Raw genomic sequence first — 12,496 nt, 5'->3', positions numbered from 1 at the left:
GCACAGGGAAGTGGAGGGGGAGGGAATGCGGCTGCAGCACAGGGAAGTGGGGTGGGGGAGGGACATGCTGCTGCACAGGGGGTAGGGAGAGAGACAGACAAAGGGGCCCAGAGAGAGAGAGACAGACAGAAAGAAAGACAGACATATATATGACAGACAGCGGGAGGGAGAGAGACAGAAAGAAAGGAAACAAAGAGACAGGGGCAGGGAGAGAGACAGAAATAAAGAAAGAAACACAGACATATATTCTATCACCCGTTAATGGAACGGGCTTAAAGACTAGTGTAATATATGCTATTTAGAAGCCATCAGTCTTCCTACACTTCCTCAGCAACTGTCTCGGGAAGACTCTGATCCTTAATAGATGAAAGCCTTTGTTGTCGCGGGGTGATTTCCAAATGTTTGCAGAGTCTAGTTTATACATAAACTAACAATCGATAAAGGGCGTAAAATGCTACGCTGATATCACACATTAGCTTCTGGGGCAGCGGAAAACTGGCGTGAGCGCTATTCAACATTTTGTTTGTGTAAAAATTCACAGCGTAAGCTGGTAAAGTCAAACGATGTCTACGTTACGTAAAAGTCGTGAGGAGAATTTGGGGGGAAGGCTCAGACAATCGCCATTTTGTGCAGTGGCTGTTGTTTGTCCGAAGTGGTGTGCTCGCTTCGTCCTACCGGATTAAAAGCGTAAAGTGCGATAAAAGTTCCAGAAGACGCCAAAAAATCCTGAATAAAATCTAAGTAAACGGAAATCCTTCTCGGAAGGGATCAGCTAGGGGATCTTATTTTTTGCAAAGGAATAAATAAATCCTGTGTTTTTCAGACTCTTGTTTTCCTTCCGCCATTAAGAGCGACGCCATTTGGTGAAAGAGAAAGTTCTGCCATATATGTGGAAATATATATATTTTTAATAACTTTAGGATTTAATCTTTTTAAAGGTTTTGTTTTATTTTCGGTTTCATAGCTAGAATGCGAAGTTTTGGAGACCGGGACCGAGGCGGGTAAGAAAAAGAAGCGCACTCTTATTTAAGCTATAAATCGCCCCCCACCTGTCATCTAAACGCTCTTGTAGAGATGTGGGTCTGTGTCCATACGATACATTAAATACACACATAAGAGGTTCAGCTGTTATTGAAACAATTTTTATGGCCCTTTATAGGACAAGGAAAAGTGGGTTCCTAATTATTACTGTTATTATCTTCTATAGCGGGGGGGGGGGGGGTTTCTTGGTAGCTACTGAAAATTACTTTAGGGTTGTATTCTGAGGATTAAAGGGGGTCATTCAGGTCGTCGAGGATAATCTATAAGTACTTCTTATGATGATCTGCGCTGTGTCTAGTGAATGTGTGTTTAGGTTGAAGAGATACATGGATCCGGAACGCTGTAGTTAAGAGAGAGTGAAGTTTCAAAATGTAATTTCTCCCTCAGTTAGTGGTTAAAAAAAAAAAAGAAAAGTCATTTACATAATAAACTTGGGGTTTCTATATATGTTTGTTTCTTTGCTCTTAGAGAGACTGCCAAAGGTTGGTTCATAAGAATCTAAGTGGGTTCTTTCTGTATCTCTTCATTATCCTACTCTAATGACAGTATGTTTGCTGCCATCTTTTTTCCTTCTCTGTCCTAATCAGTTTGGAGACAAAAAGACAAAGTGGAATTGGGACAATTCCACTTTGTCTTTTTGTGTTTGAATTTGTGGTTTTGTTTCCCCTGTTTTTTTGCTAATCAGTTTGGATGCATTTTTTTTGTTTTTTTTTGTTAATAGCCCTTTTCTATGTATTCTCTCTTGATTCTTACGAACTACTGCTTTTTCTAACTATCTGTTGTCGCCTTATTCATCTAGTAATTGTACTGCTTCTTTGCCTCACCCTTTCTAGATTAAGAGCTGCCTTTCTACCCTCTGCCCTGATTCTTAACAATAAGGCGAGGGAGATAATGGCAGCCTGTCTACATCTTGTCGGTACAGCCTCTTTGCTTGGTGTAGCTAGTTCAAAATACAGTATGTGCTTATCTCTGACCTTTGTGCAAAAAGTTGTGCATAAGAATGCCGTATGTGCTAGGCTGCAGTGCACAGTATTCTAATAATGCATGTGCTAAACAAACGTTTACTCTAAATTTATCTTATAACTGTGTATATTACTTCTAATGGAATTCTGTGCAAAGTGTGTGGTTTGTTTTTTTAATTCTGCAAAGTTTATTTGTAGTGTTTTGCATAGAATTCCTTCATCACAATGCCTGAAATTCTTTTCTCAGGCTCCAGCCTCCTCAGTTCCCCTCTCACTTTAAATCCCAACATGACCCATAATTCTGTCTTCCCCTGCATGAAACACCCTAGAGCAGTGGTCTCAAACTCAACCATTTGCAGGGCCACATTTTGGATTTGTAGGTACTCAGAAAAAAATAGTTAATGTCTTATTAAAGAAATGACAATTTTGCATGAGGTAAAACTCTATAATTTATAAATCATTTTTGTTAAGTCTTAATAATAATATTGTAGTTTATAGCTAAAGAGATATGATCAAGAAACTGTTTTATTTTACTTTTTTGATTATGATAAACATACTGAGGGCCTCAAAAAAGTACCTGGCGGGCCACGAGTTTGAGACCACTGCCCTAGAGTATAATTTTTCTCTATGCCTCCCCAGCTATCACTGTATCTTTGCTCCCCTCCTCTACCCACACCATGGCATATTCACTCCTTTACTCAGCCCCAACCCCCTTTTGCACACTCCTTTTATCCCAGGACAAGCAGGCATGATATTCTCACATGTGGGTGACGTCATCTACGGAGCCCCAGCGCGGACAGCTTTTCAAGCAAACTTGCTAGAAGTTTCAAGTTTGCACACTGCACCACGCATGTGCTAGCCTTCTTGCCCACTAGAGGGCGCATCCCCACCTCGTGGTCCTCAGTTCATTTTCATCCGCGGAGCCAGAAGCCCTGTGGAGAATTTGTGCTAATTGTGCCTTCTGTCGCCGCGGCTGTGTAGGGATTTTCGCACGGTCGCTGCGTTTTTTTGTCTTCTTCTTTCTTTATTTTCTTCTTTTCAAAAAAAAAAAAAAAAAAATCTTTTTCGTTCCGTTGCTACCGGGGGCTCCCGGTAGCCGTGGCCGAGGAACCTCGCTTGTTCCCGGCTCTCTTTTGGGCCCATGTCCCGGCCCGTAACGGGCTTTAAAAAGTGCGGGCGCTGTGAACGGCTTCTTTCGATTACTGACCCGCACGGGTGCTGTTTGCGGTGTTTGGGGCCCCAACACCCGACGGCGTCCTGCGAGAAGTGTGCCACTTTCCAGAAGCGGGCACTTAAACGCCGCAAAGCCCGCATGGCGGAACTTTTTTCTGTCGAGTCCCCTCCGGGGAAGGCCTCGAGTTCGGCCTCGGCTTCGGCCCCGGCCTTGACCTCGGCCTCGACGTCGGCATCGACCTCAGCTTCGGCACCCTCGGCTTCGCCTCGGGCCTCGATGCCTTCGAAACAGCCCAAGGCCTCGGGTAAGTCTCCGCTTCCCTCCTCAGCTCCAGGATCGTCCAAAAAGCCATCCTCGGGCTCGTCGGCGGGTGGGTCCGCCTCTGTTAAATCCAAGTTGCCCGCGTCCGCTGCCCCGAGGGAATACTCGAGACCGAGGTCGCCCTCTGAGGAGCAGCGGCAGGTCTTGCCACAGGGAATGTCAATCCCTGTGTTCCAAGAATTGCTCCGGGCGTTGATCGCCTCGGAGCTCACCGGGGCCATTGACCAGCTGCAGCAGGCTTCGGCCTCGGCGGCTTCGGTCCCGGTGGCTTCGGCCTCGGTGGCCCCGCAGTTGGCGACCTCGGCCTCGGGTACCGGGGCTTCGGCTCCCGAGGCGCCCACGGCCTCGACCTCGGCGGTACCCTCGGACCCGGCTTCGCGGGATCCGCCTGAGCGTAGCGTGCGCCCGAAGGACAAGGTGCGCCGAGTGCGAAGAATCTCATCTTCGTCCTCGGGGTCCTCGCGAGGTTCATCGCCCTCGGGCAGGTCTCGAGCGAGGCGCAAGCCGAGGAAGGCCAAGCGGTCTCGGACCTCGCCTCGGCGGCGTGGTCGCTCGTCGCCGGCCGGGGCCGATGCCTTGCAGGTGCGGGACCTGCGTGTCGATAACCCCATTTTGTTCCGGTCTCCGGCCAGGGAGAGCTCTCGGGCTTCCTCGCCGGGGCCGAAGGTTCGGGCTTCGGTGCCTCGGACCCCGGGGGGATCCCCGAGGGGTTCCTTCCGACGCACCCGGTCTCCGACTCCGTTGAGGTCGCAGGACTGTGCCTCGTTGGGGTCGGGGTCGGGGAGGGAGCCCAGATACTCTCATGAGGCCTCTCTCTTCGGCTCCGCCGGGAAGTCACGGTCTCCCTCTCCTCCTGCAAAACCCTCATCCTTTACCAGGTTTGTACAGGATATGGCGGCGGCTTTGGGTGTTGACTTGTCTGAAGGGTCCACTCACACCAAGGAGTTCTTGGAGGAGCAGGATCTTCCTGCCCCTCCTAGGGAGTCCCCGCGCCTTCCGATTAACAAGGTCCTCTGTCAGACCTTCCTGCGGAATCTTGAGGCTCCTTTGACGGTCGCGGTGGTCCCCTCCAAAATGGAGTCTAAGTATCGCACCCTCCCCATCAAAGGGTTTGAGAAGGGCCAACTTTCCCATACCTCGCTCCTAGTGGAATCGGCGGTCAAGAAATCGCAACCCTCCAGGGTCTCGGCGACGGTCCCGCCGAGTAGGGAGGGCCGGACCCTTGACAAATTTGGCCGTCGTCTCTATGCGAACTCTCTGATGGCTGCAAGGGTCCTGAACTATGCATTTTCGTACTCTTCCTTCCTCCGTACGATGGTGAAGGACCTCCCCTCTTTCCGTGAGGTGATGCCGGAGTCGCATAGGGACCGGTTCGCCACCTTTAGTTCGAATCTGACCCAGCTGCGCCTATATTTATTCCACGCAGTTTATGATGCGTTTGAATTCGCCTCGAGGGTGTCCGCCTGTGCAGTGGCCATGCGCCGGCTGGCGTGGCTTCGGACCCTCGAGATGGAGTCAAATTTGCAGGAACGCCTGGCAAACTTGCCTTGTGTTGGGGTGGAATTATTTGATGACTCTCTGGATGCGGCGACGGAGCGACTGTCTAAACAGGAACGCTCCCTGGCCTCTCTGGTGCGGCCGAAGCCTAAGGCTCCTGCCCAGCGTCCCTTCCGGCAGCCCCCGAGGAGGTACCCTCAGAAGTCCACACCGGCCTTCTCCAGACCGCCCCCTCGGAGACAGCCCCAGCAGAGTAGGGGTGGCCCCTCTAAGCCTGCCGCGCAGGGGGCCGCCAAGGCCGCGCCGTCCTTTTGACGGGATAGGCGGTTGGGGGCGGGCCCTCACCGCAATATCGCGCCACCCCCTCCCCATCGGGGGTCGGCTGACGGCCTTTGCCGGGGCCTGGTCGGCGATCACGTCGGACGCATGGGTGCTCAGGATAATCTCAGACGGCTATTCGCTAAACTTCTCCTGTCCGCCTCCGGACTTGCCCCCCGGGGCTTGCCCTCCCAATCGGAACCAGCTGGCCCTTCTCCTGGAGGAAGCCAGGGCCTTGTTGAGTCTCAGGGCGGTCGAGGTGGTACCTCGCGATCAGATGGGCCAGGGGTTTTACTCCCGTTACTTTTTGGTCCCAAAAAAGACCGGGGACTTGCGCCCCATTTTGGACCTCCGGAAGCTCAACAAGTTCCTGGTCCGGGAGAAGTTCCGTATGTTATCGCTCCCGGTTCTCTATCCACTTTTGGACGAGGGAGATTGGATGTGCTCCCTGGACTTGAAGGAAGCTTACACCCATGTTCCGGTGCATCCCGCTTGCCGCAAGTTCTTGCGTTTTCAGGTCGGGGATTTGCACCTGCAGTATCGGGTTCTTCCCTTCGGGCTGTCATCTTCCCCTCGGGTATTCACCAAGTGTATGGTGGTGGTGGCGGCGGCCCTGCGCTCGCGGGGTCTGCAGGTCTTTCCCTATCTGGACGATTGGCTGATAAAGGCCCCGTCCAGGGAGGGGGTTATCTTAGCGACCCGACAGACTATCAGTCTTTTGCAGGACCTGGGGTTCGAAGTGAACTTCCCCAAGTCTCAGTTGCGTCCGGCGCAGTCTCTCCAGTTCATTGGAGCCGTGCTGGACACGGTTCGCCTCCGCGCTTTTCTCCCCCCGCCTCGACGGGAGACTCTGCTTCGGTGGAGTCGCCATTGTCAAGGGCAATCGCAGATGTCGGCCCAGCACATGATGGTTTTGCTGGGCCACATGGCGTCGACGGTTCACGTTACGCCGTTCGCTCGCCTGCACTTGAGAATCGCGCAATGGACTCTGGCGTCGCAGTGGCGACAGGATCGCGATCCGGTGTCCTCCCGGATAGCAGTGACTCCTTGTTTACGTCGATCGCTCCGTTGGTGGACCGTCTCTTCCAATTTGTCAGGGGGTTTGCTGTTTCTCGTTCCTCCTCACACCAAGGTCTTGACGACGGACTCCTCCGAGTATGCGTGGGGAGCGCACCTGGACGGTCTGAGGACGCAAGGTCTGTGGTCGGCCGAGGATCGTCGGTGCCACATCAATGTGCTGGAGCTTCGCGCCATTTTTCTAGCTGCGCGAGCTTTTGTCCACCTACTTCGCGACCAGGTGGTACTCGTGCGGACGGACAACCAGGTAGCGATGTACTATGTAAACAAACAGGGGGGTACGGGCTCTTGGCCTCTGTGTCAAGAGGCTCTCCGCCTTTGGGACTGGGCGATCTCCCAGAACATGTTCCTGCGGGCGGTGTACATTCAGGGAGAGCAGAACCAGCTGGCCGACAAACTCAGTCGTCCTCTCCAGCCGCACGAATGGTCTCTGAACTCCCGAGTACTTCGCGAGGTTTTCGACCGCTGGGGTACTCCTCAGGTGGATCTGTTTGCCTCTCCGGAGACTCGCAAGCTGCCCCTCTATTGCTCTCGGATTTACTCTCCGGATCGTCTCGAGGCGGATGCCTTCCTCCTCGAATGGGAGGGGAGGTTCCTTTATGCGTTTCCGCCGTTTCCTCTGATTTTGAGAACGCTGGTTCATCTCAGATCAACCGGAGCCTCCATGATCCTCATTGCGCCTCGTTGGGCCAGGCAGCCCTGGTTCTCCCTACTTCTTCAACTCAGTACAAGGGAACCTCTGCTTCTGCCGGTGTTTCCCTCTCTGCTGTCTCAGAGTCGGGGTTCGCTGTTGCATCCCAATCTTCAGTCTTTACATCTGACTGCTTGGTTTCTCTCCCCCTGACTTCGATTCCGGTGTCTCGGGCCGTGAGGGACGTTTTGGAGGCCTCGCGTAAGGTCTCGACTCGGCTTTGCTATACTCAGAAATGGACCAGGTTTACATCCTGGTGTTCTTTGAATAGTCTGAAACCAGATTCGGTGCCTGTGGCTTCGGTTCTGGAGTATCTTTTGCATTTGTCTGAGTCTGGCCTGAAAACGACTTCCGTTCGGGTACATCTCAGTGCCATTGCTGCATTCCATCGGCATCTTGAGGGTCGTTCTCTCTCTCTTCATCCTCTGGTGACGCGTTTCATGAAGGGGCTAGTGAATATCCATCCTCCTCTGAAACCTCCTCCGGTGGTGTGGGATCTTAATGTGGTCTTGGCTCAGCTTATGAAGCCTCCCTTTGAGCCCATCGACAAGTCGCACCTTAAGTTTCTTACTTGGAAAGTAGTCTTTTTGATTGCTCTCACGTCTGCTCGTAGAATTAGTGAACTACAGTCTTTGGTGGCGGATCCTCCTTTCACGGTGTTTCATCATGATAAGGTGGTTCTCCGCACCCATCCCAAATTTTTACCTAAAGTTGTGTCTGATTTCCACCTCAATCAGTCTATTGTCCTTCCGGTGTTTTTTCCGAAGCCCCATTCTCATCCTGGTGAGGCGGCGCTTCATACCCTTGACTGTAAGAGGGCGTTGGCATTTTATCTCCAACGTACCAAGTCTCATCGGAAGGTTACTCAATTATTTTTGTCCTTTGATCCTAATCGTTTGGGACACCCGGTTTCAAAGCGCACCTTGTCCAACTGGTTAGCTGCTTGTATTTCTTTTTGCTACGCTCAGGCTGGTCTCCCGCTTGCGGGTCGTGTTACGGGTCATAAAGTCCGGGCGATGGCAGCTTCTGTGGCTTTCCTCCGATCTACGCCTATGGAGGATATTTGTAAAGCTGCCACTTGGTCTTCGGTTCATACGTTCACCTCCCACTACTGTCTGGACACTTTGTCCAGAAGCGACGGCCGGTTTGGCCAGTCGGTGTTACGTAATCTGTTTTCATAATTTGCCATCCTCCCACCTGCCCTTTTTTGGTTGGCTTGGAGGTCACCCACATGTGAGAATATCATGCCTGCTTGTCCTGGGATAAAGCACAGTTACTTACCGTAACAGGTGTTATCCAGGGACAGCAGGCATATATTCTCACAACCCGCCCACCTCCCCGGGGATGGCTTTCTTTGCTATGATATGGAACTGAGGACCACGAGGTGGGGATGCGCCCTCTAGTGGGCAAGAAGGCTAGCACATGCGTGGTGCAGTGTGCAAACTTGAAACTTCTAGCAAGTTTGCTTGAAAAGCTGTCCGCGCTGGGGCTCCGTAGATGACGTCACCCACATGTGAGAATATATGCCTGCTGTCCCTGGATAACACCTGTTACGGTAAGTAACTGTGCTTTTTCAGCCGTAGCAACAACTCTGCTCACTCTCTCTTCTCCCCCGCTGAACTCCCGCAGCACTAGGAAGTAAACCCATGCACAATATGTCACTTACTCCTGTGACGGCTTAGACCAGCGGTCTCAAACACGTGGCCCGCGGGCCACATGTGGCTCTCCAGGTGTTATTTGCGGCCCACGGTCTGGACGCGATCAACAGCATTTCTCTTCCCCTTTCCCTTCCTTTTGGAGCAGCAGTGTGTCTGGCCGGCTCGTTCCGTTCAAAGCCGCGGGTTGGCGGCTCCTCGCGCTATCCACCCCTGCATCGGAAGCCTCTCTGACGTCACAACATCAGAGAGGCTTCAGACGCAGGCGCGGATCTCACAAGGAGCCGCCACCCGCGGCTTTGAATGGAACGAGCCGGCCAGACACACTGCTGCTCCACAAGGAAGAGAACGGAAGGGGAGGGGAAAGAGAAATGCTTCTACTACATAGGAAAGGGGGACCCTAGGGAAATGCTGCTGCTGCTGCTGTACAGGGAGAGGGAGGGAAAGGGGAAGAGAAATGCCTCTCCTGCACAGGAAAGGGGGAAGGCAAATGCTGCTTCTGTTGCTGCTGCACCCAATTGGGAAAAGAGAGGGAAGGAAGGAGAAGGGAGAGGAGAGGAACAAGAGAAGAAGCAAAGTTCATGGGAGGAAGGGAAGGAAAGGAGATAGACCATGGAGGGGGAGGGAGAGATGACAGGGCATGGGGGAAGGGAAGGAGACAGATGCCAGGGGAAAGGAAGGAAGGAGGGAGGGAGAGAAAGGAAGGAAAGAGATGCCAGACCATGGAAATAGGACGGAAGAAGAGAGAGATAGGAAGGGAAGGTAAGACAAGGAAATGTAGATTTTGAAAAGAAAGCAGAAAAATTGAACATTAAGTTAATGCCAAAAATGGATGCAAGGCAGAAAGTGAAGACGGAGAGATAAACAGTCAAAGGACAAGAAGGCCCTGGAAACATAGATGAAAGCACAGAAAAATAAAGTCACCAGACAACAAAGGTAGGGAAAATGATTTTATTTTCAATATAGTGATTGAAATGTGCCAGTTTTGAGAAAGAAAAGATATTAAACTTTAAATGTGAGGGCTGCAGAAAAAATAGAGTACTTGGAGGGCCACAAAAAAAATAGTTAATGTCTTATTAAAGAAATGACAATTTTGCATGAGGTAAAACTCTTTATAGTTTATATATCTTTCCTTTTAACTGTTAAAGGAAAGTTTTATAAACTATAAAGAGTTTTACCTCATGCAAAATTGTCATTTCTTTAATAAGACATTAACTTTTTTCTGCGGCCCTCCAAGAACCTACAAATCCAAAATGTGGCCCCGCAAAGGATTTGGATTTGAATTTGAGACCACTTGCTTAGACACAAGTGTCTATGTGGATTGCAGTTCATATTAAACAGGTCTAAGCTGGCACAGGAGGAGGAGGTGACCTGCTGTGTAGTGAGTTAGTTCATTTTGTTCTTACTGCTCAAGTTTAATCCTGGAGAGGAAGAGAGGGAGGAAAGAGCTGCTATTGCCCATATTTGCACAGAATTCTGTGGGGGAGGGAAATTCTGTACTGCATAGTTGCACAGAATTTCACCAGGAATAGTACAGGTATATGCTGTCGGGGAAAAAAAGCAGTGCAGCAGTAAGATAGAAAGCTAAATTAGCCAAATGGTCTTTATCTGCCTTCATTTTTCTATCTAATCTGCTTAACCAAGCCATCTACTATCACCTTGTCTCCCTTTAGAAATCCAGTGTACTTGTTCCAAGCTTTCTTGAATTCAAAACACTTTTTGATCCCAGGACATGCAGGCAGCTTATTCTCACATATGGATGACGTCATCAGCGGAGCCCGGATGCGGAAGCTCGCAAGCAGACTTGCTTGAAGAAACTCGAAGTTTCAAGTTGACCGCACCGCGCATGCGCGAGTGCCTTCCCGCCCAGCGTAGGGCGCGTCTCCTCAGTTCTCCACAGAGCCAAGAAGTCCGTCTTTGACTCTGCGTTTAACTTCGTACCTTCTCTGAACCGCGGTTTGCATTTTTTCTTCACAAATCGCTGTTCTCGCTTTATTTCTAGTTAAAAAAAAAAAATTTTGAATCTTCCGTCCATCTGCTGGGGCAGGCCACTCGGCCGCAGCCCAAGGGCTTCGATCTTGCGGCGGCTATTTTTCCTTCTATGTCCCGGCCTGTCATGGGCTTCAAGAAGTGTAGCCAGTGCCAGCGTGCAATTTCCCTTACGGACCCACACCATTGGTGCCTCAAGTGCTTTGGGCCGGAACATCACCCGAAGTAGTGCGAGCATTGTGCTACTCTTCAACCTCGAGCCCTTAAACGTCATCTTTTGGTGGAGAAGCTGTTCGGGATGGATTCTTCCTCCGATCCCTTGACATCGAAGGCGCCTTCGGCCTAACCTTCGACTGACACCTCCTGCTACTGCTTCCACCTCGAGCCTCATCAGACCTTCGTCGTTTGCAGCGGCTCTCTCTTCAGCGACACCTGCTATATCTTCCCCTGTCTCCTCAGGTCAGATAGCTCAGCAGAAAGTTCCAGCGGTGGTGCTTAAAGTGCCTAACACTTCAAGTCAAAGCACATTTTCACTGCCTCAGTGGAACCTCCAGCCAAAGCAGGTGGTCCGGTTTCAGATGCGGATCCATCCTTACCGGCTTCTTTCCAGACAATGTTGGAGAATCAATTCATTCAGTTCCTTACTAATATGGAACCAAAGCTTCTTCCTCTCATGCAGCCGGGGCATTCAGCAGACTCCTGTGAGGTCGAGCCGCTTCCTTTGCCTCAGTCTGAGCTTACACACTCTTTGCAGGGAGCAGTCTCTGCGAATGTCTGGTCTGGCATCCAAGCACATGAAGCAAGTAGCAGAATCTTTGCAAGTGCCTCGACAGGAATCCTCACACTCTATACAAGGAACAGAGTCTTTGGGAGTGTATCAAGGTTCCTCCATCAAGCCTCGAGCTTCGATCTACAGCTTCCAGTCCTATCCATTCTTTGGTGGTATCGGATGCTTCTGTCTCCGAGGCGAAGTCTCCTCTATCTTCGAGATCTGCTTCCAAGCACCGTTCTCACAGATGATCAAGGCCTTCATCGAGGCATACTTCCAGGCATAGTTCTTCTAAAGAACATCCCTCTTCAACTAAGCCTCGCTCTACTCCTACTTCGACTAGACCGTCTACTTCTCGCTCGAGGTGTCCACTTCCGCACCTTGAGGATGCAGCGGTTTCGATTGCTTCGTCCAAGTCTCCATATTCTTTTGATGCCTTTTTTCCTGCCGAAGCTTCATCTTAGACCCAGGCTGCCTCGATGTCCTTGAGTCCTTCTCACAGCAAAGCATTGGCGGATCTGCTATCTTTCTCATCTTTTCTTCGTCAGATAGCTGTTGATTTGGATCTTCAATTAGATGCTGGTTCCAAATACTCTAAGGAGTACCTCGAAGTCGTGCATCTCTCTCAACCTCTGGCAGGGTCACTTAAGCTTCCTCTTTGCAAGCTTTTGCCTCAGATTTTGCCAGATGCCTGGAGACCCCTTATACCATTCCAGCTGTTCCAATCAAATTAGACTCTAGGTATAAAACTGTACATCGCAAAGGGTTTGACAAATCACAGTTATCTCATCAGTCCCTGCTAGTCGAGTCCTCCTTGAAGAGGTCCCATCCTTCCAAGGTTTATGCCACCATTCCTCCTGGAAGGGAAGGGAAAACTATGGACAAATTCGGACGTCGCATCTATCAAAATGCCATGATGTCCTCTAAAGTCCTCAATTATAATTTTAATTTTATTACTTATTTTGAGTTCCTCATTTCTCTATTACCAAAATTCTTGACTTA

General features: G+C 50.6%; 1 protein-coding gene across 3 annotated transcripts in view; it reads left to right on the top strand.

Moving 5' to 3' along the window:
- Positions 1–304: 304 nt before the first annotated feature.
- Positions 305–12,496, top strand: part of DDX17 (DEAD-box helicase 17) — a 185,982-nt gene continuing 173,790 nt past the window's right edge. For 2 of the 3 annotated variants that reach the window (XR_004537952.1, XM_033929438.1), the window contains exon 1: positions 9,612–9,672. Coding sequence is in view for 2 of the 3 variants with exons in the window: in XM_033929438.1 (XP_033785329.1) it covers positions 9,635–9,672 (38 nt within the window). In the remaining variant the exon portion in view is untranslated. Of the gene's footprint in view, positions 1,002–9,611; positions 9,673–12,496 lie in introns of those variants that run through there. The other variant, XM_033929439.1, reaches the window with a different exon arrangement.

Source organism: Geotrypetes seraphini, chromosome 2 (genome assembly GCF_902459505.1).
Source record: "Geotrypetes seraphini chromosome 2, aGeoSer1.1, whole genome shotgun sequence".
In the NCBI taxonomy this organism is placed as follows: Eukaryota; Metazoa; Chordata; class Amphibia; order Gymnophiona; family Dermophiidae; genus Geotrypetes; species Geotrypetes seraphini.
This window is presented reverse-complemented; position numbering and strand designations above follow the sequence as displayed.